Raw genomic sequence first — 23,766 nt, 5'->3', positions numbered from 1 at the left:
TACTTTCCAAAGAATAAAAACCTAACTTGTTCAACCTTTCTCTGTAACTTAGGTGCTGAAACCCAGGTAACATTCTAGTAAATCTTCTCTGTACTCTCTCTGTTTTGTTGACACCTTTCATATAATTTGGTAACCAGAACTGTACACAATGCTCCAAATTTGGCCTTGTACAGTTTCAACAATACATCCCAACTCCTATACTCAATGCTCTGATTTATAAAGGCCAGCATGGCAAAAGCTTTCTTCTCCACCCTATCCACATGAGATTCCACCTTCAGGGAACTATGCACCATTATTCCTAGATCACTCTGTTCTACTGCATTCTTCAATGCCCTACCATTTACCATGTATTGCCTATTTAGTCCCACCAAAATGTAGCACCTCACACTTATCAGCATTAAACCCCATCTGCCATCTTTCAGCCCACTCTTTTAACTGGCCTAAATCTCTCTGCAAGCTTTGAAAACCTACTTCATTATCCACAATGCCATCTATCTTAGTATCATCTGCATACTTACTAATTTACCACCCCATCATCCAGATCATTAATGTATAATTAATGTATATGACAAACAACATTGGACCCAGTAGAGATCCCTGAAGCACACCACTAGTCACTGGCCTCCAACCTGACAAACAGTTATCCACTACTACTCTCTGGCATCTCCCATCCAGCCACTGTTGAATCCATTTTACTACTTCAATATTAATAGCTAAGGATTGAACCTTCCTAACTAACCTTCCGTGTGGAACCTTGTCAAAGGCCTTACTGAAATCCATATAGATAACATCCACTGTTTTACCCTCGTCAACTTCCCTAGTAGCCTCTTCAAAAAATTCACTATCTGTCAAACATGACCTTCCACGCACAAATCTATGTTGACTGTTCCTAATCAGACCCTGTCAAATATAATACCTTCAGTCCTGTATTCATTATGCTTTTCAATTTTGTCCACTGTTACACTGCAACTCATCACACTGACTGCAATTCTTCCCTATCATCTTTCTGTCCTTCCTGGCAGTCAACAGCTCACTGCCTCTACTTGTAAACTAACATACTAACTGCCCCATCCTCAGCCCTATTACTATGGTTCCCATTCCCGACACATTAGTTTGAACCCTCCACAACAGTTCTAGCAAACCTGCCCACAAGTCTAATAGTCACCCTTGGGTTCATAATTAAAGTTCCTTACTAGAATATATGTTAGAAATATAATTAACTTGCTCTTAAAGTTGACGTTCATGTCACAATTATTGCCTTGAAAACGCACTCCATAAATTGTCCCCAGTTGCAAACATGTCCATCATGTTCCCTTCCCCAGTATTCATTAGAAACCATCTTACAACAGTAGTAGCACCAGGACAAGAATTGAAATGGGAGGAAAATTCATGGAGGCCTCTTTTACAGTGCTATAATTCTGTACTGGAACCTACATCACAATTCCAGTTTATGTAGGAGTATTAAGCCCAGACGATCACATTTCACACATGGTCTTCAAGAGTAGGAGTGCATAGCTGAGCTCACATCAACAGATACTTACATTCCAGCAGGGGTTACTGGATAGTAATCAGGAGCTCTGACTTGTATCTTCTTTTTCTGAAAGGTTGCCAAAAATGGTGCTTCGAAATTGATCAGCTAAGATTAGCTAATTTAGCAGGTAATGGTCAATGAACATGACCATTGCCTCCCATTTTTGTAGCACAATGTCAATACAGCTGGGATATCTTCCAAAGATTCATGGGAGAGACAACTGATTACTTCTAATATGAAACAGTTGAGTGCACTTAACGATATCTGAACAAGTTACATTACAGAGTAGGGGCAAGATGTAAATTGGTGCACGTTATTGTGCACAAAGTGCCCTGGATACAAGTGTTGGAAGGGATGAAGGTCCTTACTATTTGGTGCCAGTCTCAAAGCATGAGATCCAATGAATTATATAAACCTTACATGATAAAATTTGCTTTCAAAGATTTCCTGTTACTGCCAAGTATTAAAATGTATCTCCATATTATAATGCAGTATGATTGGCAAGATACAAAGGAATTTTAGTAATAATTAGTAAATGCAATCATTATTAATGTATTTGGTTATTAAAAATGCTCTGAATAACACATGAACCCATGTCTTACCAGCCTGTTGTGTTCTTCCTTCAGCAGGTTCACTCCTTGGCCCATCCCCTGCAGCATTAAATGCTGACACACTAACTGCGTACAAGGTGTAGCTTGTCAGGTTTTTCAGTCGGATGGTGTTCTCTGGGAGGAAGAGGATCCTCATCTTTTCTGTATCATTTTGGTTCTGTTGCTCCCAGTAATAGATCTGCAGAGGCAATGTTCACAATTTTTTATTGTACCATATGTTGCATATGGAAACAGCAATGAAGAATCCATGTATATCTGAGTGTGAGAGAATTTCTCCACCCGGGACTTGTATGATGGATGGTAGTGAAAGCCAAGAGGAAGCTACTGACACGATGAACACCGACGACGACGGAGCACCTTCACTGCTGCCCTTAACACCAACTGCATAACAGGCACAAGGAGAAAAAAAGTACCAACCCAAGAGTGTGTCATGATCACAGGAATTGGAAGGACTGCAACTAAGTTAACAAAATTCTTTTACTTTCCCCTCAAAGTTGAGTGAAATGTTTTTTCAGATTCTTCATTGTACCACAGCTTTGCAAATACCAGTTTTGTTTCATTATGAGCTTATGGGATGGAGGTTGTTATTGCAAGGCCACCTTCTTGAAGTACTTCAATCTTTTTGGTTTTACATCCACAGTAAGGAAGTTCAAGGTTCTACACGTCCTGCCCAGTGAAGATGCCAATGTATTTCTAGTTTAAGATGTTGTGTGTGACTTGGAGGAGAACTATGGTGTTTCCACATGTCTGCTGCGCTCATACTTCTTGTTGGTAGAGTTTGAAGGATTCTGTCAGAATATCTGTATTTTCTAGATAGTCCATTCTGCTGCCACGGTATGCTGGTGATAGGTAGACTGTCTATCAAATGGACTGCTCTATTTCTGGATGGCATACAAAGGTAAGGTCAAGGTTTTTGTGATATGCACAAGCACATGTATACACAGGTACAATGAAAACATCATAGGCATCACAGGCATGTACCATCATGTAAGCAGCATTCACAATTAAAGTATAAATTAAACACAAATTATACACAATTTTTTTTGACAGGTATTTGATCATCTTGAGTATTTTTGGAACTGTGCTCATCCAGGCAAACGTCATGAGTTTCATCACACATATGACCTTTGGCTTGTAGATGGAAGAAATATTTCACAGCATCAGGAAACAAGCTGCTAACCATAGGACACACAGCCTTTGACTTCCATTTACATACACAGCATTTTTATGTCTGGCACATTTGAATTTCTGGTCAATGGTGACTTATCCAACAGCTAGATGATTAGGGATTCAATGGTTAAAATGTCATTGAACATTAAGGATTAATGATTAGATACTTCCTTGTTGAAGATGATCATTTTCTGATGTTTATATGACAGAAATATAACTTGTGACTTATTGGCGGATATTTGAATGTGGTTTAGATCTTGCTGCATGTAAATATATCTCAGGTCTGACCATGAAGTGTCTAAAAGAGTTGAGAAATAATAAATGGTTTAGCGATTTATTCAGGAGGAATAATTATATGTAAGTTGTAATAAGTACTATAGAATAGGACCAGAATATTTGTTATGTCTCTCTCTCTGACAGTTCAGTCAGGAATTCACTTTGCTCCGTTATCTGTTTGAGCTGATCACGGCATTAAGCCTCAAGACGATCCCTTACAGTAAATCTTGTCATCCTGTTTGTCAGGAACTTCAACTCTGATTTTCTCTTGGACTGAGCTGCCTAAATACTGATTTCAGGAGGCACAAAACATTAGGTCAATCATTGTTGTAGTCACATCTCCAAACTTAAATGTTTCTTTAAAAAAGGGCAGATGCAACCTATCCTGCGGGGGAGGGGTGTAATTTAGGTAAATTGTTTCTTTTGTTTGGGATTTACCTTCTCCTAGACATCTTGGTAAATAAAGATTCTTTTCAAACACACATCAGATTGTTTCTTTTAATTGTGCCCTTGTACAGTCCATAAATAATTTCATCCTGTCCATTTCAGGGCTGAATTGTAATTATTGACTGATCGATCTGTTATATAATTCAAATAAAAGTGTTTTTTTTCTCTCAAGGATTGCTACAGAACCCAGAGCTCAATATTTTGTCTGATCTGTTTCAGGATGAATGAGATCTAATAACCCCCCACCCACCCTCCCACCCTTTCCTCGATTCGTGAATTTGAGCCCTGGGTTTGCGAATCTCTGTGAGTCCACTGGGGTAGGTGAAGGCCCAACGTTTGCGTGTCCGAGTCGAATTCGACTCTGATGGAAGCTGTTGTCACTTACACAACAAATATGTTTTTACCAAGTCATTAAACCTCCAAGAGGACCACAACCTTGCAATAGGGTTTGAAGTCTTGCATGCCTCAGTGAGCACGAGAGCCTTGTTGGCTGGAGTCTTATCGAGTTTTCCAAATACATGCTCAATACTGGTCATACGCTTTGTACTAATAACCTTCACTGCTGCTCTAAATGCCAGCAGCATAACAGGCAGTAAGTAAGCTCATTGAATTTATGATTACCTTGTAACCCTGTATTTTCCCATTCTGTGCCTCGACTGGAGGTGGATGCCATGTAACTTCCAGTTGGGCTGCTGTGAGGGGTCGTACACTTACACCCTGAGGACCTCTTGTAGGAACTAACAGAAGAAGCATACAGAGGTTTAGTGGTGTCCAAAGTAGAGATTAGTTGAGCATGCATTAAGATGATAGGAAGTAAAACACAGCTCTTTCCCTCTACCTGCTTACCTGCTTCTCCCACATAGACCTCTTTAGGACTGCTGGCAGGACTCTCACCCGCCACATTAAATGCTTTCATTAAGATTTCATATCTTGTGTATTTCCTCAGTTCTGTGAATATATTGAAAAATCCCAATATATTTTAAAGATGCAAAACTTACAATTTTGCAAAAATTTACAATTACCGTAGTCAATACAAAAATTTACAATTAACATATTCAAGCTTATTGTCATTTAACTATTTATATGTATACTGTCAAATAAGATGTTTCTTCAAACCAGGGTGTAAAGCACAGTCATACACATAACACACAATAACTTAGCAAAGTAAGGATAAAATCTGCAGATGAATTATGCATAAATAAACAAAGTAATGCATAAATTAAATATTGTCAGTACAGAACAGAACTTCCGAAGGGACAAAGAAAGAGAGAAGTGAGAAGAATCCTTCAAGTAAACAAGAAGTAATATTTATGCTTCTTTTGATGACAGTTGGCTTTGTTGGATAATTGTCAGATGGTGAAAGATTAGAGTACCGTTTTGTAGTTTTTTCCATGTCAGGATATTAACATAACTAAGTCTCAATCCTTACCAAATCTACTCTATCCTCTGAGTTTCCTTTTATGAGTTAGCATACTTAAAAACATAGAAACATAGAAAAGAGGTGCAGGAGTAGGCCATTTGGCCCTTCGAGCCTGCACCGCCATTCAGTATGATCGTAGCTGATCATCCAACTCAGAACCCTGTACCTGCTTTCTCTCCATACCCCCTGATCCCTTTAGCCACAAGGGCCAAATCTAACTTCCTCTTAAATATAGCCAATGAACCGGCCTCAACTGTTTCCTGTGGCAGAGAATTCCACAGATTCACTACTCTCTGTGTGAAGAAATTTTCCCTCATCTCGGTCCTAAAAGGCTTCCCCATTATTCTTAAATTGTGACCCCTCGTTCTGGAACATCGGAAACAATCTTCCTGCATCTAGCCTGTCCAATCCCTTTAGAATGTTATACATTTCAATAAGAGCCCCCTTCAATCTTCTAAATTCCAGTGAGTATAAGCCTAGTCGATCCAGTCTTTCTTCATATGAAAGTCCTGCCATCCCAGGAATCAATCTGGTGAACCTTCTCTGTACTCCCTCTATGGCAAGAATATCTTTCCTCAGATTAGGGGACCAAAACTGCACAAAATATTCTAGGTGCAGTCTCACCAAGGCCTTGTACAACTGCAGTAGAACCTCCCTGCTCCTGTACTCAAATCCTTTTGCTATGAATGCCAACATACCATTTGCCTTTTTCACCGCCTGCTGTACCTGCATGCCCACCTTCAATGACTGGTGTACAATGACACCCATGTCTCGTTGCATCTCCCCTTTTCCTAATCGGCCACCGTTCAGATAATAATCTGTTTTCCTGTTCTTGCAACCAAAGTGGATAACCTCACACAAAGCATTTGCAAATAGAAAGCACAGCTGCCAGTGGCAAATCAATTGAAATCAGGGACGATGGGGGAAAATAATCAGATATTTTTCCCTCAAAATACAGGGTGGAGGTTACTGGCTTAAGAAAGGCCAGGCCACTGAGGGATTTGGAAACAAGTATAAGAACATTAAGATTGAAGGTCTGCTGAACTGAAAGCCAACATAGGTCCAAGTGCAAAATTGCAAATTTCACTCCAATCTTTAAGAAGGGAGGGAAGCAGAAGAAAGGAAATTATAGGCCAGTTAGCTTGACTTCAGTGGTTGGGAGAATCTTGGGAGTCCATTATTAAGGATGAGGTTTTTGGGTACTTGGAGTCACATGATAAAATAGGTCAAAGTCAGCAAGTTTCCCTTAAGGGAAATCTTGTCTGCACAGATCTTTTGAATTCTTTGAGGAAATAGTAGGCAGGACAGACACAGAAGAGTCAATGGATTTTGTTTACTTGAATTTTTAGAAGACCTTTAACAAGGTGTCACATATGAGGCTGTTTAACAAGAAAAGAGCTCATGGTATTACTGGAAAGATGCAGGCATGGACAGAATATTGACTGACTGGCAGAAGGCAAAGAGTGGGAGTAAAGGGGGCCTGTTCTGGTTGGCTGTCAGTGACTAGTGGTGTTTTGAGGGGGTCAGTGTTAGGACCACTCTTTTCACATTATATGTTCATGATTTGGATGATGGAATTGATGGCTTTGTGGCCAAGTTTGCAGATGATTGGTGGAGGGGCAGGTTGTGTTGAGGATGCAAAGAGTCTGCAAAAGGACATACACAAATTGGGAGAATAGGCAACGAAATAATAGAGGGAAGCATATGGTCACGCACTTTGGTAGAAGGAATAGACTTGTAGGCTATTTTCTGAATGGGGAGAGAATTCAAAAATCAGTGGTGCAAACAGACTTTGTTGGGAGTCCCTGAAAATTAGCTTGCAGGTAACAAAGGTAAATGCAATTTTAGCATTCATTTTGAGAGGACTGAATATAAAAACAAGGATGTATAAGGCATTGGTTAGCATCCACTTGGCATGTTGAGTGCCTAAGAAAACATTTGCTGGCATTGGGGAAGGTTCATGAGAATCATTCCAGGAATCGAAGGGTTAACATATGAGAGTGTTTGATGGCGCTGGGCCTCTACTCACTGGAGTTTAGAAGGGGAAGGGTTGTAATCTCATTAAAACCTACTGAATGAATATTTAAAGACTAGGCAGAGTGGATAGAGTCAATGGCTAGGGAATGGAACATGAGACTGTGAATGGAGTTTGTCATAGGCACCAAATTACTGGTCTGGATTCTTAATCATGCTCACTCAAAGGTGGACGCAGGACAAGCAGACTGACAATTTGGAGTCAGCTGAGGGATGAAAAAGAGAACAATGAATGTATGCTGTGGGTCATCATCACACACACACAAGGAAACTAACAATACTTTCTAATGATGTTGCTGAAGGGGAATGAGGTAGATCAGCTGGATGAATGGCATCTCAACAACAAGCTTGCACTCAAGGAATTGATTGTAAACTTCAGGAAGGGGAAGTCAAGGGAACACACACCAATCCTCATCAAGGGATTAGAAGGAAAGGGTCAACATCTCTGAAGATCTATTCTGGGCCCAATATATTGATGCAATTACAAAAAAGGCACAGTAGGAGCTATTTTTCATTTGGAGTCTGAGGAGGTTTGGCATTTCACCAAATAATCCCATAAATTTCCACATATACCCTGGGGAGAGCATTCTAACTGGTTGCATCGCTGTCTGGTATGGAGAGGCCACTGTGCAGGATTGGAAGAAAATTGCAAAGTTGCAAACCCAGCCAGCTCCATCACAGCACTTGCCTCCTCAGCATCAAGGACATGTTCAAAAACAGATGCCTTAAAAAAAACAGCATCCATCACTAAGGACCCCTATCACCCAGGACATGTCCTCGTGCCCTTCCTACCATCAAGGAGGAGGTATAGGAGCCTGAAGGAACACACTCAGTATTTCAGGAACAACTTCTTCCCCTCTGCCATCAGATTTTTGAATGGAGAATGAACCCATGTAAACTCCCTATTTCTTTTCAATTTTTGCTTTCTTTTTGCACCTTCTTAACTTTAATTAATATATTTCCTACTGTAAGTTATAGTTTTTTTATATTACCTATTGCAATGTTTTGCTGTTGCAAAACAACAAATTTCAGAATCAGAATCAGGTTTATTATCACCAGCATGTGTCATGAAATTTATTAACAGCAGCAGCAGATCAATGCAATACATAATGTAGAGGAGAAAAATAATAAATATTTAAGTAAACCAATTATAGTATATGTATATTGAATAGATTAAAAATTGTGCAAAAAAGAGAAATAATATATATTAAAAAAGTGAGGTAGTGTCCAAGGGTTCAATGTCCATTTGGGAATCGGATGGCAGAGGGGAAGAAGTTGTTCCTGAATCACTGAGTGTGTGCCTTCTGGCTTCTGTACCTCCTACCTGATGGTAACCGTGAGAAAAGAGCATGCTCTGGGTGCTGGAGGTTCTTAATAATGGACACTGCCTTTCTGAGACACTGCTCCTTGAAGATGTCCTGAGTATTTTGTAGGCTAGTACCCAAGTTGGAGCTGACTAAATTTACAACCCTCTGCAGCCTTTTTTTGGTCCTGTGCAGTACCCCCACCCCCACCCATACCAGACAGTGATGCAGCCCGTCAGAATGCTCTCCGCGGTACATCTATAGAAGTTTTTGAGTGTATTTGTTGACATACCAAATCTCTTCAAACTCATAATGTACAGCCGCTGTCTTGCCTTCTTTATAACTGCATTGATATGTTGGGACCAGATTAGATCCTCAGAGATCTTGACACCCAGGAACTCGAGCTGCCCACTCTCTCCACTTCTGATCCTTCTGTGAGGATCGGTATGTGTTCCTTCGTCTTTCCCTTCCTGAAGTCCACAATCAGCTCTTTCGTCTTGCTGAAGTTGAGTGCCAGGTTGTTGCTGCGACACCACTCCACCAGTTGGCATATCTTGCTCCTGTATGCCCTCTCTTCACCATCTGAGATTCTACTACCAATGGTTATACATGTCTAGTGTTATGAATGCACCACAGCTCTGAGGGGCCGAAGAGGCGGGGGGAGCCCCCTCCTTTGTGAGAATCGCAAGAGCATTATTGGGTTGGCTCAGAGGACCCAGGAAATGAGAGAGACCTGGCCATTGTCTCCTGGAGACCACGTTTGTGGATTGGGGACTATGCTACGTGCAAGCCCTCGGGCAAAGTGGGCTGGTTGAGAGAGGGATTGCATCATCCCAACCTGATTGACATCTGAGACCCCGTGAGGAAGTATAAAAGAGGGTCTGGGGGGGGGGAACAACCCCTTCAGACGCACCAGAAGAAATGCTAACGATCCCGTAGTAGCGGGAAGCCATTTGAAGGAAGCCACGTGCGTTCAGATCCCTCGCCTGGGGGCCGGTGGTGGGTACCACAGAAATGATTTTCTTGAACTAACAACGGGGAACCAACTTCCCTGATTCAAAGGATTTGCTTCATGAAAGACCCGGGCAAGTTTCTTTTCTCACAAATCTCTCTCTCTCCAACAAGTGAAAACCCAGCGGTCCCCAAAGGGGAACTGCAGGAACTGAGTGACTTTTATATTTCCATCGGACAATATATTATCCCCTAGACAAACGATCGAGCTATTTCTTATTGATGATTATTATTATACCTGCGCTTTTAGATTGAGTATTGATGACGTATATTATCTGAATGTTTGTATTAATCTTATTTTTGTGCCCCTTTATAAATAAAGACTTTAAAAATAGTACCATCAGACTTCAACGGACCTCTCTATCTTTGCTGGTAAGTAATCCAGTTACGGGAATTCGTAACACTAGCCACACAGTCATGCGTATATAGAGAGTAGAGCTGTGGGCTAAGCACACACCCCTGAGGTGCACCAGGGTTGATCGTCAGCGAGGAGGAGATGTTATCACCAATCCGCACAGATTGTGGTCTTCCGGTTAGGAAGTCGAGGATCTAATTGCAGAGGGAGATACAGAGGCCCAGGTTCTGCAACTTGTCAATCAGGATTGCGGGAATGAAGGTATTAAATGCTGAGCTATAGTTGATGAACAGCGTCCTGACCTAGGGTGTTTGTGTTGTCCAGGTGGTCTAAAGCTGCGTGGAGAACCATTGAGATTTCATTTGCTGTTGACTTGTTTTTACAACATGTGCCAGTGATATCAAACCAGATTCTGATTCTACGTGAGTGCTGCCTGTAGATTCTTGGCGGACACACACAAATTTGGGACAGTGAAGAGAAGCCACTGAAAAGTAACTCACCAAATCAAGGTGAATAATGTTCTAGTTTGCAATATTTCTGATGAGAATTGCGGTGATCGTGTTTCACAATAAAATGAAACTGCTTAGAAATCCAACCACATAATACCGTTTCTTTCAGCATTAAGAACTGAAAATGTATTTTTATTCAGAGTGAAACAGGAAAGACCATTTCCAGGTCATTTAGTGATTCTCTGGAAACATAGCTGGGAAATTTAGCTGTGAGCATCTGTGTGCCTCCAACTTGTTGTTTGTGTGAGGGCACACGGAATGACAAAATTCCTTTTGCAAGGTTCCTTTTAAACCATTGCAGGAGAAATTGAACGCTGATGCCCTGGGTAGATTATCATTGGGAACTTCAGGGTCAAATTGGTTTCCAGTGCTGTGTTAATCTGTCATTCTGATTAGCTAGGGCTCTTATTTACACAGTCATATACGATTTTCATCCCCTACTAACTGTTCTGAAACCCCCATCCCATTCTTACTCTTAATCTCTCTCTGCCCTCCCTAATAGTGTGATCACCCAAGGCCCAGATCCAAACCCTTGATCTCCCATCCCCTACCCTCAGTGAAGCCCTCCATCCCCAAGAACCTCTTGCCACCAACACATACTTCAAGCTCAGCTCAACGTTAAGCACGATTCACCCCCCCCCCACTCCCCACACTAGAACGTACGGTTCCAGCATCCTTCCCTCTGACCATCAATGCAAATTCCTCTTACTACTGTTCCTTCACTGGCCCACTGCACCTCAACCACCACTGCACCCCAAGGCTCCCAAATATCACTTTCCTCTCTCCATCTGACCATCACAGAAAAGGATCTGAAAGTGCTTCCTCAGTATTCAGCAGCAAGACCCCTTTCCATTTCATCCCCATGCCCTCAATTACAGCACAGGACCGCTGGCAATGACATGCACTGGCAGCATCAATCCCTCAAAGCAGGCCAGAGAATCAATTAAGAAATCTGAAACATATATTCAGCTGTGCCCAAGAACTCGACTGAATAATATGATGGATGCAGGGGAACTCACTCCACTAAACTCATTCCCCAGCTTCCTTACTTGTAATCTACCAACACAAACCAATTAACAGCTTAACTCCCTTACCACCCACTAGCACTCGTGCAATGTTCAGCAGCCAAATAACCTAACAACCAGTACATCTTTGGCGCATGAGAAGAAACTAGGGTGCCTGAGGGAAACTAATAGATTCACAGAAAGACCATACAGAATCCACACAGGTATCAGCGGAGGATATAATTGAACCTGGTTCACTGAAACCATGAGACTGTGACTAGGAGCACCTGAGAGGTCAACTGGCTTAGTTCTGCACCACAATGATTTTATAATTCAATAAAGTTTACCTAACAGGTCAAATGATTTAAATACAAAACTTATCATTTTTCAATAAATTAACTTTCACATTCATTAATTTATCCTTTCACAAGTTTCATCATTTCTTTGTGCAGAACCGATTTGCTATACTGATATCAGGAGGTTGGCTCTCTGTACATTTTTAAAGGTCTGATAGCTCACAAAATACAAACAAAGAACAGGGAGTGGAAAGATGGAACATATAAATAGCACAGCTGGGCACCAAGGTTTATTACCCCAAATTTTTGCCTTTTAAAAAGTGATGAGGGGGAATTAAATTAATTGCCAGTAACAGAAAAAGGGAGAAATAAAGTGATATGTGTGCAGAGAGACAGAAAAAACCAGGTGAGAGTGAGGAAACAGAAGAAATCAGTGTTACAAAAACCTGGTAAAAATATCTGCTGGAATCTATTAAAACCCATCTGTACAAAATTCCATGGATTAGAAACCAATTGCTTTTAAAGAGTATATATGCATAATTTCCAAACCAGTACTTCAATCCAAGTATCTTTGAATACATGTATAGGTTAAGTTACATTAACATTAATCATAACAACATAAAAAAACGAAAGATGAGTGTGTCTACACTTACGTGTTAGCTCGAATTCGGTTACCGTGGAGCTGTTGATTGTCTTGAAGCTGCTCTCAGCTACGTAAGGTAAGTAAAGCAAAGCAAGTGAGTTGTGGTTTAGAATAGTAGTATTTGCAAACTCTAACAAGAGAAGGTTAAGGATCAATTAATAATACAGAAAAAAAGTGATGGTGATTTCTTTTAAGTACCTAATTTATACATTCAATTTCCAATTTAGAACAAAACTGCTGTTGTGGGAGAAACATCAGCTTTGTTTATAATGACAAAGGTGAGAAACATCGCAAACTAAATTAACATGTTAACTGGAGTTTGCTTTTCAGGTTGATGCATGTAAAGCTTGGTTAGATTTTCAAATGAAAATAAGTTGCCTTCAGACCCAGTGAAGGTTACTTGCTGGTGTTGGCTAGAGCTTGTAACTAAGCACATTTTTTATCTTTATGTATAAACACACTGCTCTTTCCTGCTACATCTCTGTAACCTGATTACATTTCATTTAATCTCAGAAATTTAAAATCAAAAGGCGGCTGCCTCACGTCATTGTGGTTTTTATTGTTCCTAGCTTGATAATAGAATTAGCTATTTTAATCAAGCTCTTTCCCAACAGTCTACAACAAACTTATTCAAGTATTTAATTCTTTTTAAATACTGTAATTGTCTTTAGAAACTAGTGGTGGCCAAATATTATAGAATACAGTTATGCATGGGGCATAATTCTTCAAACATCTGCCTTAGCTTCTATTTGATGGCACTTCTGGATACTCAAATGAAGGAGGAAGCCAAGGATGCAATATGTTTGTTTAGAAATACATATTACTATGAATCTTAAATTTACACCTTTTGCATGTCTGTCACTGGTTATCATTTTCACTGTCAAACACTTTAATCTTTTCTAACAGTTTCAATAGGCCCACCTTAAACTGAATAAAACACTGCGTGGAACTCAGCAGGCCAGGCAGCATCTATAGAAAAGAATAACCTGTCAACATTTTGGGCCAAGACCCTGCCCAGAATGCCCACTGTTGACTCTTTTCCAGGGATGCTGTCTGGCCTGCTGAGTTCCTTCAGCATTTCGTGTTTCCCTCTTAATCTACATTGTTCTATTGGAAAACCTCAACCTAGAAATTAACACGTGCCTCAAAAGTCTTTCTTAATGGCTGTTGTGTGATATGCCAAAGGTAGTTTTGCTAATATGCCCACTGCTTCAAACTGCACTAAACTTTGGGCAGTGGACATAACTGTTTGTTGTGCTTTGTGTGTTGTGCACCTAGCTATGGTGCTGTAGTGCACAGGACTGCAGACAGCTCTGGAGGAGAGGAGAAGGGGAAAGTGAAACAGGGATTTGTTTTTTTATGTGTTTCAGGCTGACTGGAAATTCTGGACCCTACTGTACACAATAATGGCAAGATGGACATTAATTAGCTGATAAAGGGTTAGGTCAAATCTTCAGAGTGGCAGACTTCCATTTGGAATTGGTGATAACTGGATTTCACTCCATTCTAGGAAAAGAATGACTTTCAGGGACAAGGTATTTGTAAAATGCAGCATCACACCTCTGAATTTGTAGCCCCTCCAATTTTCCTGGTTCCTCATCATAACCGTGCTGTCTTATTTGTTGCGCTGTCCCAGCGAATCAGCAATATCATTTCCATGATAGTCTAAAGCACTTCTGATAAGGGAGAGCCAAACAACTACTGTACATGCAACAATTCAGAAGCACCTGTTATTTTCTCTGAGCCCACTTGCACCACTTGCATCCAGTGTATGAAGAAGGGCTGCTTGAATATCTTGTTTATCAGCAACTGTTAAATTGAAACTCCTATTTTCTGAATGTCCGTTTTTAAATGAGAATGACACCAACTGATATCATCCTAGAAATGGACAAACTCAAGGCGAGCTATTTAGGTCAACTATATCAATAAATTGCTTCAGTTAATAGTGCAAATGGAAGGCATTTAGGTAGAGTAAGGATTAAATAAATAGGCCAACATACTGATGGAACACCATTCAGATTTTGTAAGCACTACCTCAGTGACATTTTAGCTTTTAATACAGATATTTTTTTGGGCTTCACAAATGTAGTATCAATAAACTAAAGTATGAGAGTTAGCTACTCTGAGTAATCTAGGCACTTATATGAGAATCCATGATGGTGCATCTTTCCTCTAGATTTCAACATAAATATTTATTATTCTTCAAATAATTTAAAACTGTTAGTGGGAATTATGTAACAAGGTCCCATTCTTCCTTTCTAATCTGCTCTGTGGAAGTCAGAAGAACCTTCAGCAGAAATAAGCAAAATCCTTCTTTAAATATTCAATGAAGCCTGAATGCTACTTTAACAGGAGATTAGTCCGGAGAAGTTATAAAGGACTTTTCTTCAGGTCAACCTGATTAAAAGAGGAGCCAACTCCCACAAAACAAAAGCAGCCTCATCAATAAAAAGACCCTTAACAACATCACTCTAACTCTTCCAGTCTGCTCTAGTTTCTTGTACAAGTTTACATGTGATATCACTGCAGTGGGCTGGATCTCAAATAATGAGGAGTCAGAGTACAGGAAGGGGATAGAGAGGGGATATCAACCAAACAAAACAGTTTGTCTCATTGACCAGATTGGGGGGGGGGGGGGGTTCAGTGCACATGTTCCTGTCTACATCAATGGTGCTGAGGTTGACAGCTTCCGTTCCTAGCTGTTACCATCACTAACAGCCTGTTCCGGTCCAAACACATTGATGCCATGTGCTAAAGCTCTGCAATGCCTTTCTTTCCTCAGGATGATAAAGAAATTTGGCATATCCCAATAGACTTCTAGCAATTTTTATTGATGCACCATAAAAGACATTCTGTCCAGATGCACAGAGTTTGGAACACAACTGCTCTGCACGTGATTGCAAGAAACTACTTACAGTTGTGGACACAGCTCAATACATCACACAAAACAACTTCCGCTCTCTGCACTGTCTATACCTGTTGCCTCAGTACAGCAGCCAACATACTCAAAGACTTCACCTGCCTCAGAAACCCTTTCTTCTCCTCTCTCCTATCAGGCAAAAGATACAAGAGCCTTTATTCTGCATTTTTATTCGTTTTATGTTAATGCACTGTAATCATTTGATCTGCATAGACAATCTGCAAGACAAGCTTTTCACTGTATTTTGATACATCTGAAAATAATAAACCAATAGTAATAGCAATAACCAACAACAATAGCACTCGGTCAGACAATTAAAACAAAACTTGCCATTCCAGCCACTACCTTAGATCTTTAACATTCAATCTGGTCATCTTTGGCATAGTACAGCTACAGTGCACAACATCTTAAAGACACACTGCAGCGACCCACAGCAACAGGGAGAGGTTTGCACTAAAGAAGGCCATTAGGCTTAACATGTCCATGTCAGCCAATATAAAACATGGTACTCCCACTTTCTAGTTTTGAATTCTCACCCTGTATATAATGACTCTCCAATAACTCATCTCCATCATCCTTTCAGGCAAACTCCCACCGCTAATCATTGTTTTTTAATTCTTCTAATAATCACCAACACCTCCAAGTTACTGACCTCTCTGTTAAGTGAAATGGTTTCTTTCTGCCTCCCTTTCATAATCCAACATTCTTCAGTCACACCTCCCCTTAGTCTCCTCTAAAGAAAATGCCACTGATTTCATTGTCATTCCTCAATCCAATAATTTGCTCTCAACATCCTCATGAATTTCTCTGTGCCCGCATCCATCCTGCAGTGTGGTCAGCAGAACAGTACACTGTGTTCTGGCTAAGACCTAACTAATGTGCTAAACAGCTTCAGTTTTACTGCTCCAATAATGTACTCAATGCCTTAGCTAATATAGACAAGTATCCTGTATATCTGCGTAACAGTGCTACCTGGGTGGTGATGGAAACGAATATGATAGAGACCATCAAGAGGCTCTTAGATCGGTACACGGATGTGCAGGGAATGAAAGGGTTGTTTAAGCAGAAAGGGTTATTTTAGTTGAGCATTTGATTGCTAATATAATTCAGTTGGAACAACTTTGTGGGCTGAAGTTCTCTGTGCTGTATTGTTGCATGTGCTATGTCCTACCTTATCTACTTGCCCTGTTGTACTTCAAGGTTCCCTTGTTCGTCTATGCTTGGTAAATCGGTTTATTATGGTCACATATAACAAGGTGAAAAACTTGTTTTGCATATTGTCCGTGCAAATCGGTTCATAACAACAGTGCATTGAAGTACTTCAAGGTAATATAACCGAAGTGCTACCGTACAGAGAAAGTGCAGTGCAGGTCGGCAGCAAGGAGCAACATTTCCTATAGCGGGGGATCCTAGGACCAGATTGGCACGGCCTCAGAATAGGAGGATGCACCTTTAGAACAGAGATAAGCAGGAATTTCCTTAGCCAAAGAGCAGTGAACTTGTGGAATTCATTGTCACAGACTGATACGGAGGCCAAGTATACTTAATTCAGAGATTGATAGGCTCTTGATTAGCAAGGGTGTCAAAGGCTCTGGAGAAAGGGGTCAAGAGCAGTATTAAATCAGCCATGATGGAAAGGAGAAGCACACTTATTGGGCTGAATGGCCTAATTCTGCTCTTACGTCTTATGGTCACAAGAAAGTAGATGGTGAGGTTAAGAGGCCATCTTATCACACAACGGAACTATTGAATTGTCTTATAAAAGTGGGATGGAACCTGTCCTTGAGCCTGGTGATGTGTGTTTTCAGGCTTTTGTAAATTTTGCCCTGTGGGATGGGCGAAAGGAACAAATGTCTGAGATGAGTAGGACCTTTAGGTTGGCTGCTTTGCCAAGGCAACAAGAAGTGTCAACTTCTCATTATTTCACAGGTTATCACGTATTCCCTTGCCTAGTATGGCGTTCCTTATACTGTATTAAACTTTATGTGTCACTTTCACGCCCACTTAACCAGTGTATTGATATCTTCCTATAACCTAGATTTTTAAGCTTCATTATTAATAAAACTACCAACTTTTCAAAATCAATGTCAATCATCTTAGTTTTGCTCCCTAACTTTAAAAACACAGACCTGTATGGAATTCAATTGTTGAATTTCCATCAACCTTTACACTTTGTGTTCTGTCACATAGGGAATTTTTAATTATCCTTGTTACTTTCTTGAAATTTGTACAAGTTTGGCCAAATATTCCACTGAAGTATTCTTCAATATCACCTCCTCAATTCTCCCTACTTCTAGCATCAGGAAGGTCACAAAAGGGAAACTACCACCATAAGGTCTCCATCTACATCCGACCTTGAAAATAAACTACCATCCCATGGAGTACCTTACCCAGCCAGACCATGGGAATGGCTTCACTCCAAGGACTGTAATGCTTTGAAAAGGTATCTCACTTTCTCAAGAGCAGTAAGAAAAGGGACAGAAAGGTTCCCCTTGCCAGCAACCTCCAAACAATATGAATGAATGAAATTTTTTTTAAAACCACAGCGTTCCGGATGTGACATACTGAAAAACTGGCATCACATTTAACATTATGCATAGCTACAACCAGAATACCAGAATCAATTAAGACAAGTGAGGGAAAACAATTCATAAATGAGGAAGACAATTTTTAAAAAAATCCATGAAAGTGGCAGTGTGGCTGTAAATGCATAGTCAAAAATTCTGACTGCAAAATATCTGTATGTGAAATATAATGTGTTCAAAGCAAAGCCATAGAAACTGAAGTATTGCTGCGTACAAGCTTTGGATCAAGCACACCAGAAGAATATACTCAACTAAAGAAAGGTTCTAGATTTCAGAACTGATGTGATAACTGAGGCTATATATTTCAATAATAATAATACAGTATATATATTTTTGTAACCTCTGAGAAGTAACATTAATACAGATAACTCTAAAATAATGACTCTTTAAGGTCTTGTAGAAACAGCATATAAGCAACGAAAAGAATTATTTTTGAATACGTCAACACCGCCCACGTATCTGCCACTCTCCCCACGCAGTCACTCACATGTTAACTCTCCCTGCAGAGCAGAAGGTTCCCCGATGGGTTGCGTATAGAATCCTGGTACGTGGTCATATGTAAGTTCTCTGTAGTAGATGCGGAATCCCATCAGTATGCCATTTAAACTTTCTTCCTTTGGTGGCTAAAGGAAACAAAAGTTATTCCCATTGTATCTTTGTATAACCTAGTAATCTAATCTGGGCCTCAAAATGTCTTCTTGTTGCCTTGTTCTCTTCAATTCCCATTAAGTTATTAATCAGAAGCATCATTAGCCCTATAAACTGCAATTGACCAATTCAGTCACATTCAGATAGCGGATTCCAAGGTGGTTAGAGTTAGTGCAACTATGGTGGTCCTGGATAACAAATGAGCAATGAAGTCTTCATGGCCATGATCTGAATTCAGTGATTCATCTAGAAAGATGTATCTAGATATCTGATGACATTTGGGTTGGTTTTGTTGTGTTGGGAAATTGGAAAGGTGATCTATCCATGGGCAACAAGTTTACACTGAAAGGAAATAATATTACAGAATTTTAGAAACCAGTAAAGGCTGAATGGAAGATGAGAGAAAACTAGCAATGAATACAAAGGCAAATTGTAAAACCTTCTACAATTATGTAAAAAAGGAATAACGACATAATTTACTGCTAGTCTATTAGAAGGAGAGAATAATGAGGAGAAAGTTAATAACAAAGCTACAAAAGTAAAACATCATCTTTGTAAAGATGTAGCATGTTAGAGGATCAGAAGGTTTTGAAAACCTGGCAAAAAATAATCAAGAAACTAATAATGGTAGAGAAAATAGATTTGACGAGTAAATTATAAAGAAATATAAAACAGATTGTAAAAGATCAGATTATTTAAATGAATATCTTCCCATGCAAACAGAAACAGGCGCCGTTTTGATGGAGTCAGGAAATACAATTGCCCAGAAATTCCAGAGAAACTGAAAGGTATACTGCACCCAGGCAGATTTGTCAGGGCAATAGCCATTTTGGTCTTCACTCCACCATAATTCAGTTATGTCTGAGGCTTCAAAAAGCCAGGCATCACATTCAGAAATCTGCTGTCTGTTCTTCCTCTCCCAGAACCAGGTTCCACAGATTGGCCTAGGGGTCCTTGTATCAGAGGCTCTCTGGAATTAGAAATGCTCTGGTTTCCTGAATGGGATGAGGGAGAAGGGAATGGATCAATCTGGCAATTGTTTGGTTGGGTGGTAGAAATGAGAGCTCAGGTCAATGTCTGTGCTGGGCTGCAGGAGACCAGGGAACGCTCTGATATTTGCATTTGGGACATAGAGTAAGTGTTTGGCCTGATCTATGCTATAGCAGGCAAGGGATCCATATAAAACGTACAACTTAATGTGGGGAACAAGAGGTGTAGTTGGGAGTCTGAGCCAGTATTCTGGGAGCGGCTTGAACGCAGGGAGCCTAGTCTGTTCTGTAGTTAGGATCAGCATATGAGACAGTATTGACATCAATGGGGAGATCAGTCAGAGCAGTGGTGCTGGTGGGGGGGTGGGGGAGGAGAGGAAAAAATATTTGTCCAGGTATGTGAGGGAGATCAAATGTGTGTTTTGAGTGTTGAACAGGGATTGGAAGATGTTGCAGAGTTTGTGTTAAGAATTTAAGGGGTCAAGGATTAAGGTGCTGTGTTTTAATATGTATATTGACTCAGAATTGACCAATGACAACACTCTTCAGGAAAATATGATCCGTGCAATGTTGCAAATAGTCCTTTGCACTGGGAATGACATAATCAAAATCATTCTTGATATGGGAATTGCATCTGTGCCACCAGGGTGGCTCACCGTAAGAATTACCTTGCCTAAATTCCAGATCGGCACTTCCGGACCCGAAATATTCACATATGTGATTTATTGCACATCAAACTGATTTTCATTTGTGCAAAGCTGAAAATACTAGCACCATGTGTTTTCAGTTTCCAGACAATTGAGTTCTTACATTAAAAAAATGGAGGAACCAAGATTCTAGTGAGAATTAGGGGAATAAAATACTTAATGCCAGTATGGTACCAGGCAACCTGGGTTCAATACTACCCACTGCCTGTAAGAAGTTATTATGTTCTCCCACAGACCGTGTGAGTTTTCTCCGAGTGCTCCAGTTTCCTCCCACAGTCCAAAGACTTTGTGGTTGGTAGGTTAATTAGTCGTTGTAAGTTGTCATGTGATTAGGTTAGGATTAAATCAAGGTTTGCTGGGCAGTGTGGCTTGGAAGTCTGCCAGGACCTATTCCGTGCTGTATCTCATTAAACAAACAAATAAATAATTAAATTGTACTTAAGAAATTATTGAGACTGGAAAGCAACATTTTTTGATCTTGATGTTCTATGTCTTAGTTCAAGTTCATTTTATTGCCATTCACTGTACACATGTATACCGCCAAATGAAACAACTTTGCTCTGGATCAAGCTGCACAATGCAGTGTATGTAACTCAGCATACAACACATAAAGTCATATTACCACAAATAAGATAAAAAATGACAAGGTGCATTTAAGACAATTAAATGCATTAAAAAGTAAACAGCACAATGCTACAGGTGCTTCATGTGTGATGAGACCTGGGTGGTGGTAGGGGGTTCAGTAGTCTGGCGGCCTGGGGAAAGAAGCTGTTTACCATGCTAACAGCTTTTGTCCTGATGCCACAGTACTTCTTGCCTAATGGTAGGGGTCAAAGAGATTGTTGGATGGATGGGAGGGACCACTGACTATGTTGAAGGCCTTGGTATGCTCTGCTCTGGATAAATATCTCTGATGAGTGAAACAAAACCCTGATGAACTCCAGAACTAGAGGGCACAGCCTCAAAATTGAGGGGCAGCCATTTAGAACAGAGGGAAGGAGGATTTTTTTGAGCCAGAGAGTAGAGAATCTGTCGAATGCTCTGCCACAGACTGCAGTGGAGGCCAAGTCCATGCGTGTATTTAAGGCAGAAGCTGATAGTTGCCTGATCAGTCAGGGCATGAAAGGATATGGTGAGAAGGCAGGTGTATGGGGTTGAATGGGATCAGCCATAAGGAATGGTGGAGCAGACTTGATGGGCTGAATTTCCTAATTTTGCTCCGATGTCTCATGGTTATATGGTGTTATGATCCTCTCAGCTGTCCCTGAAATCCTTTGTAGGAATTTACAGCCAGAGGCTTTGCAATTTCCATACCAGACAGGAATTTAAATGAGGTGTTAATGGACAGAAGATGGTTTAGAATTTCCAGAATTTCCTACACTTTAGAATTAGCACCATGAATTCAGATGCCACCCTGTTATTCAGGAAAATAAAACAATGAACAGAAGTAATTTGATTGACATCAGTAACAGAAAATCATAGAAATTATTAGCACAGAAAGAAGTCATTGTATCTGCACTGGCTGAATAATGATTATTTGGAAAAATCCATTCTGCATTTGCTCCATGATCATGTAAGTTACGACATATCAAGTGGACATTCCTGTATTATTTAAGAAAGATGAGGATTCTGCCATTGAGTTCCAGCCCTTACTGCCTTCTCTGAGAAAGAAGATTTTTGTAAATCCTCTATAATACTTCTCATCATTAATTTCAGTCTATGTGCCTTGTTACAGACATCGTTGCAAAGGGAAGCAGTTCCTCCAATCCTCTTCTTTCTATCCAGACCTCTGATATTTTTATAAACCTTAATTAAATCTCCCTCAGCCCCCTCTATTTCCAACTCACTTATCTCATCTTTACTCTCGACATTAAGACAGGGAAACAAATATGAATCCCAAAAGTTCCTAAGAGAATTCTTGATTAAATTCCATTTGCGACTTTCTCAACACCCTGACTAGGTCAGTAATTACTTGCTGTAGTTTACAGCTTTCATGATAGGACTTATCATTAGGGACATGCCAGCCAAACAGTGAAGTTAGCATGATAAAATGGTGCAGATTCAACATGTATTTATAGAAGGGAAATTGTGCTTGAAACATCTGTTGGCCTATTATTTTTTGTGGGTGTAACTTGCAAAGCCATTAAGAGGGATTCACAAATTATTGTGTTTTTGGATTTCACACAACATTTGATGAGCTACTATGCAGGAGATTACAACATCAAGTAGCAAAGGATTACGGATAATATATTAACACATGCAGAGAGCAGAGCAGGAAAAACAGGAATCTTAAGTACATTCTGTAACTAGTGAACCATCCTGAGAAAGTGGCTGCTGTGCGTGCATCTGATTGTGCAGAGTATCGATCGGGGCTCCTACATGAGAGAGGCCCTCACTTTCTGTGTGGGCTTTTCAGTGCACACGTTTTTCGGCTTGGCGGGATTGGTTCGCAGTGGCACCAGCTTGTACTGTGGCTAACGTGACTCAGTAAAAACATTTGATATACTATTTGTCAACATTTTTGATTGTGAAAGAGTTACAACCAAATGACTTAGCTAAGCAGTCTGGGTGAAATGTATCCAAACTTTCTGATTACACAAAAGTGAACAATGTCTGCGCAGACCATGTTGCTAGTTTAAACTAATCCCACCTGGGATTATATCTATCCACATGGTTTCTATCCCTGCATTTCCTGCCTGTCTAAATGCTTCTTAAACATTGCCGTCCTATCTGCTTCTGGCACTTCCTCTGGTACTACACTCGAAGCACCCACCACTCTTTATGTAAGTAAATCCAAGAGGACCACAACCTTGTCATAGCGTTTGGAGGCTTGCATGCCTCAATGACCCAGGGAGCTATGTTGACTGGAGTCAGGGCCTTGTGCTTTGGCTCTTGGTAGAGTCACCCATGCCAAACAGGTCAAAGGACAGAGGCCAGACTAAGAGTGGTCCATCGGTCCTCCAGGATTGAGGGGTTCAGCTCAGGGCTAACAACCTTGAACGGTCAGAAGAAATGGTTACGGAAACAGCAATGAAGAAAATGTCTACATCTGTGTGTGACGGTATGGACAGACAGAGATGGGGGGCCTTCACTGCTGCCCTAAATGCCAGTGGTATAATGTACTGTAAATCTCCTTTAAAATTCTCTCCACTAACAAAGTAAATTTATTATTAAAGAACATGTATATTGCTAAATACCACCCTGCGTCTTACTTTCTTGCAGGAACTTATAAAAAATAGAATTTATGAAAAATTATACAAAACAAGGCTTGACAAACAACCAATGTGCAAATGAAGACAAAATGCA

The 23,766-nt window shown here is 40.3% G+C and overlaps 1 protein-coding gene across 2 annotated transcripts in view; it reads right to left on the bottom strand.

The window, feature by feature from the left end:
- sdk1a (sidekick cell adhesion molecule 1a) overlaps positions 1-23,766 on the bottom strand; it is a 781,818-nt gene that overhangs the window by 56,690 nt on the left and 701,362 nt on the right. For both annotated transcript variants that reach the window (XM_059979483.1, XM_059979484.1), the window contains exons 33-37: positions 18,604-18,739; positions 12,622-12,678; positions 4,882-4,983; positions 4,657-4,772; positions 2,134-2,320 (exon numbers count right to left, since the gene is read on the bottom strand). In XM_059979483.1, the coding sequence (XP_059835466.1) occupies positions 2,134-2,320; positions 4,657-4,772; positions 4,882-4,983; positions 12,622-12,678; positions 18,604-18,739 (598 nt within the window). The remainder of the gene's footprint in view (positions 1-2,133; positions 2,321-4,656; positions 4,773-4,881; positions 4,984-12,621; positions 12,679-18,603; positions 18,740-23,766) is intronic.

Source organism: Hypanus sabinus, chromosome 9 (genome assembly GCF_030144855.1).
Source record: "Hypanus sabinus isolate sHypSab1 chromosome 9, sHypSab1.hap1, whole genome shotgun sequence".
Lineage (NCBI taxonomy): Eukaryota > Metazoa > Chordata > Chondrichthyes > Myliobatiformes > Dasyatidae > Hypanus > Hypanus sabinus.
The sequence above is the reverse complement of the archived record's forward strand: the minus strand, read 5'-3'. Positions and strand labels throughout refer to the sequence as shown.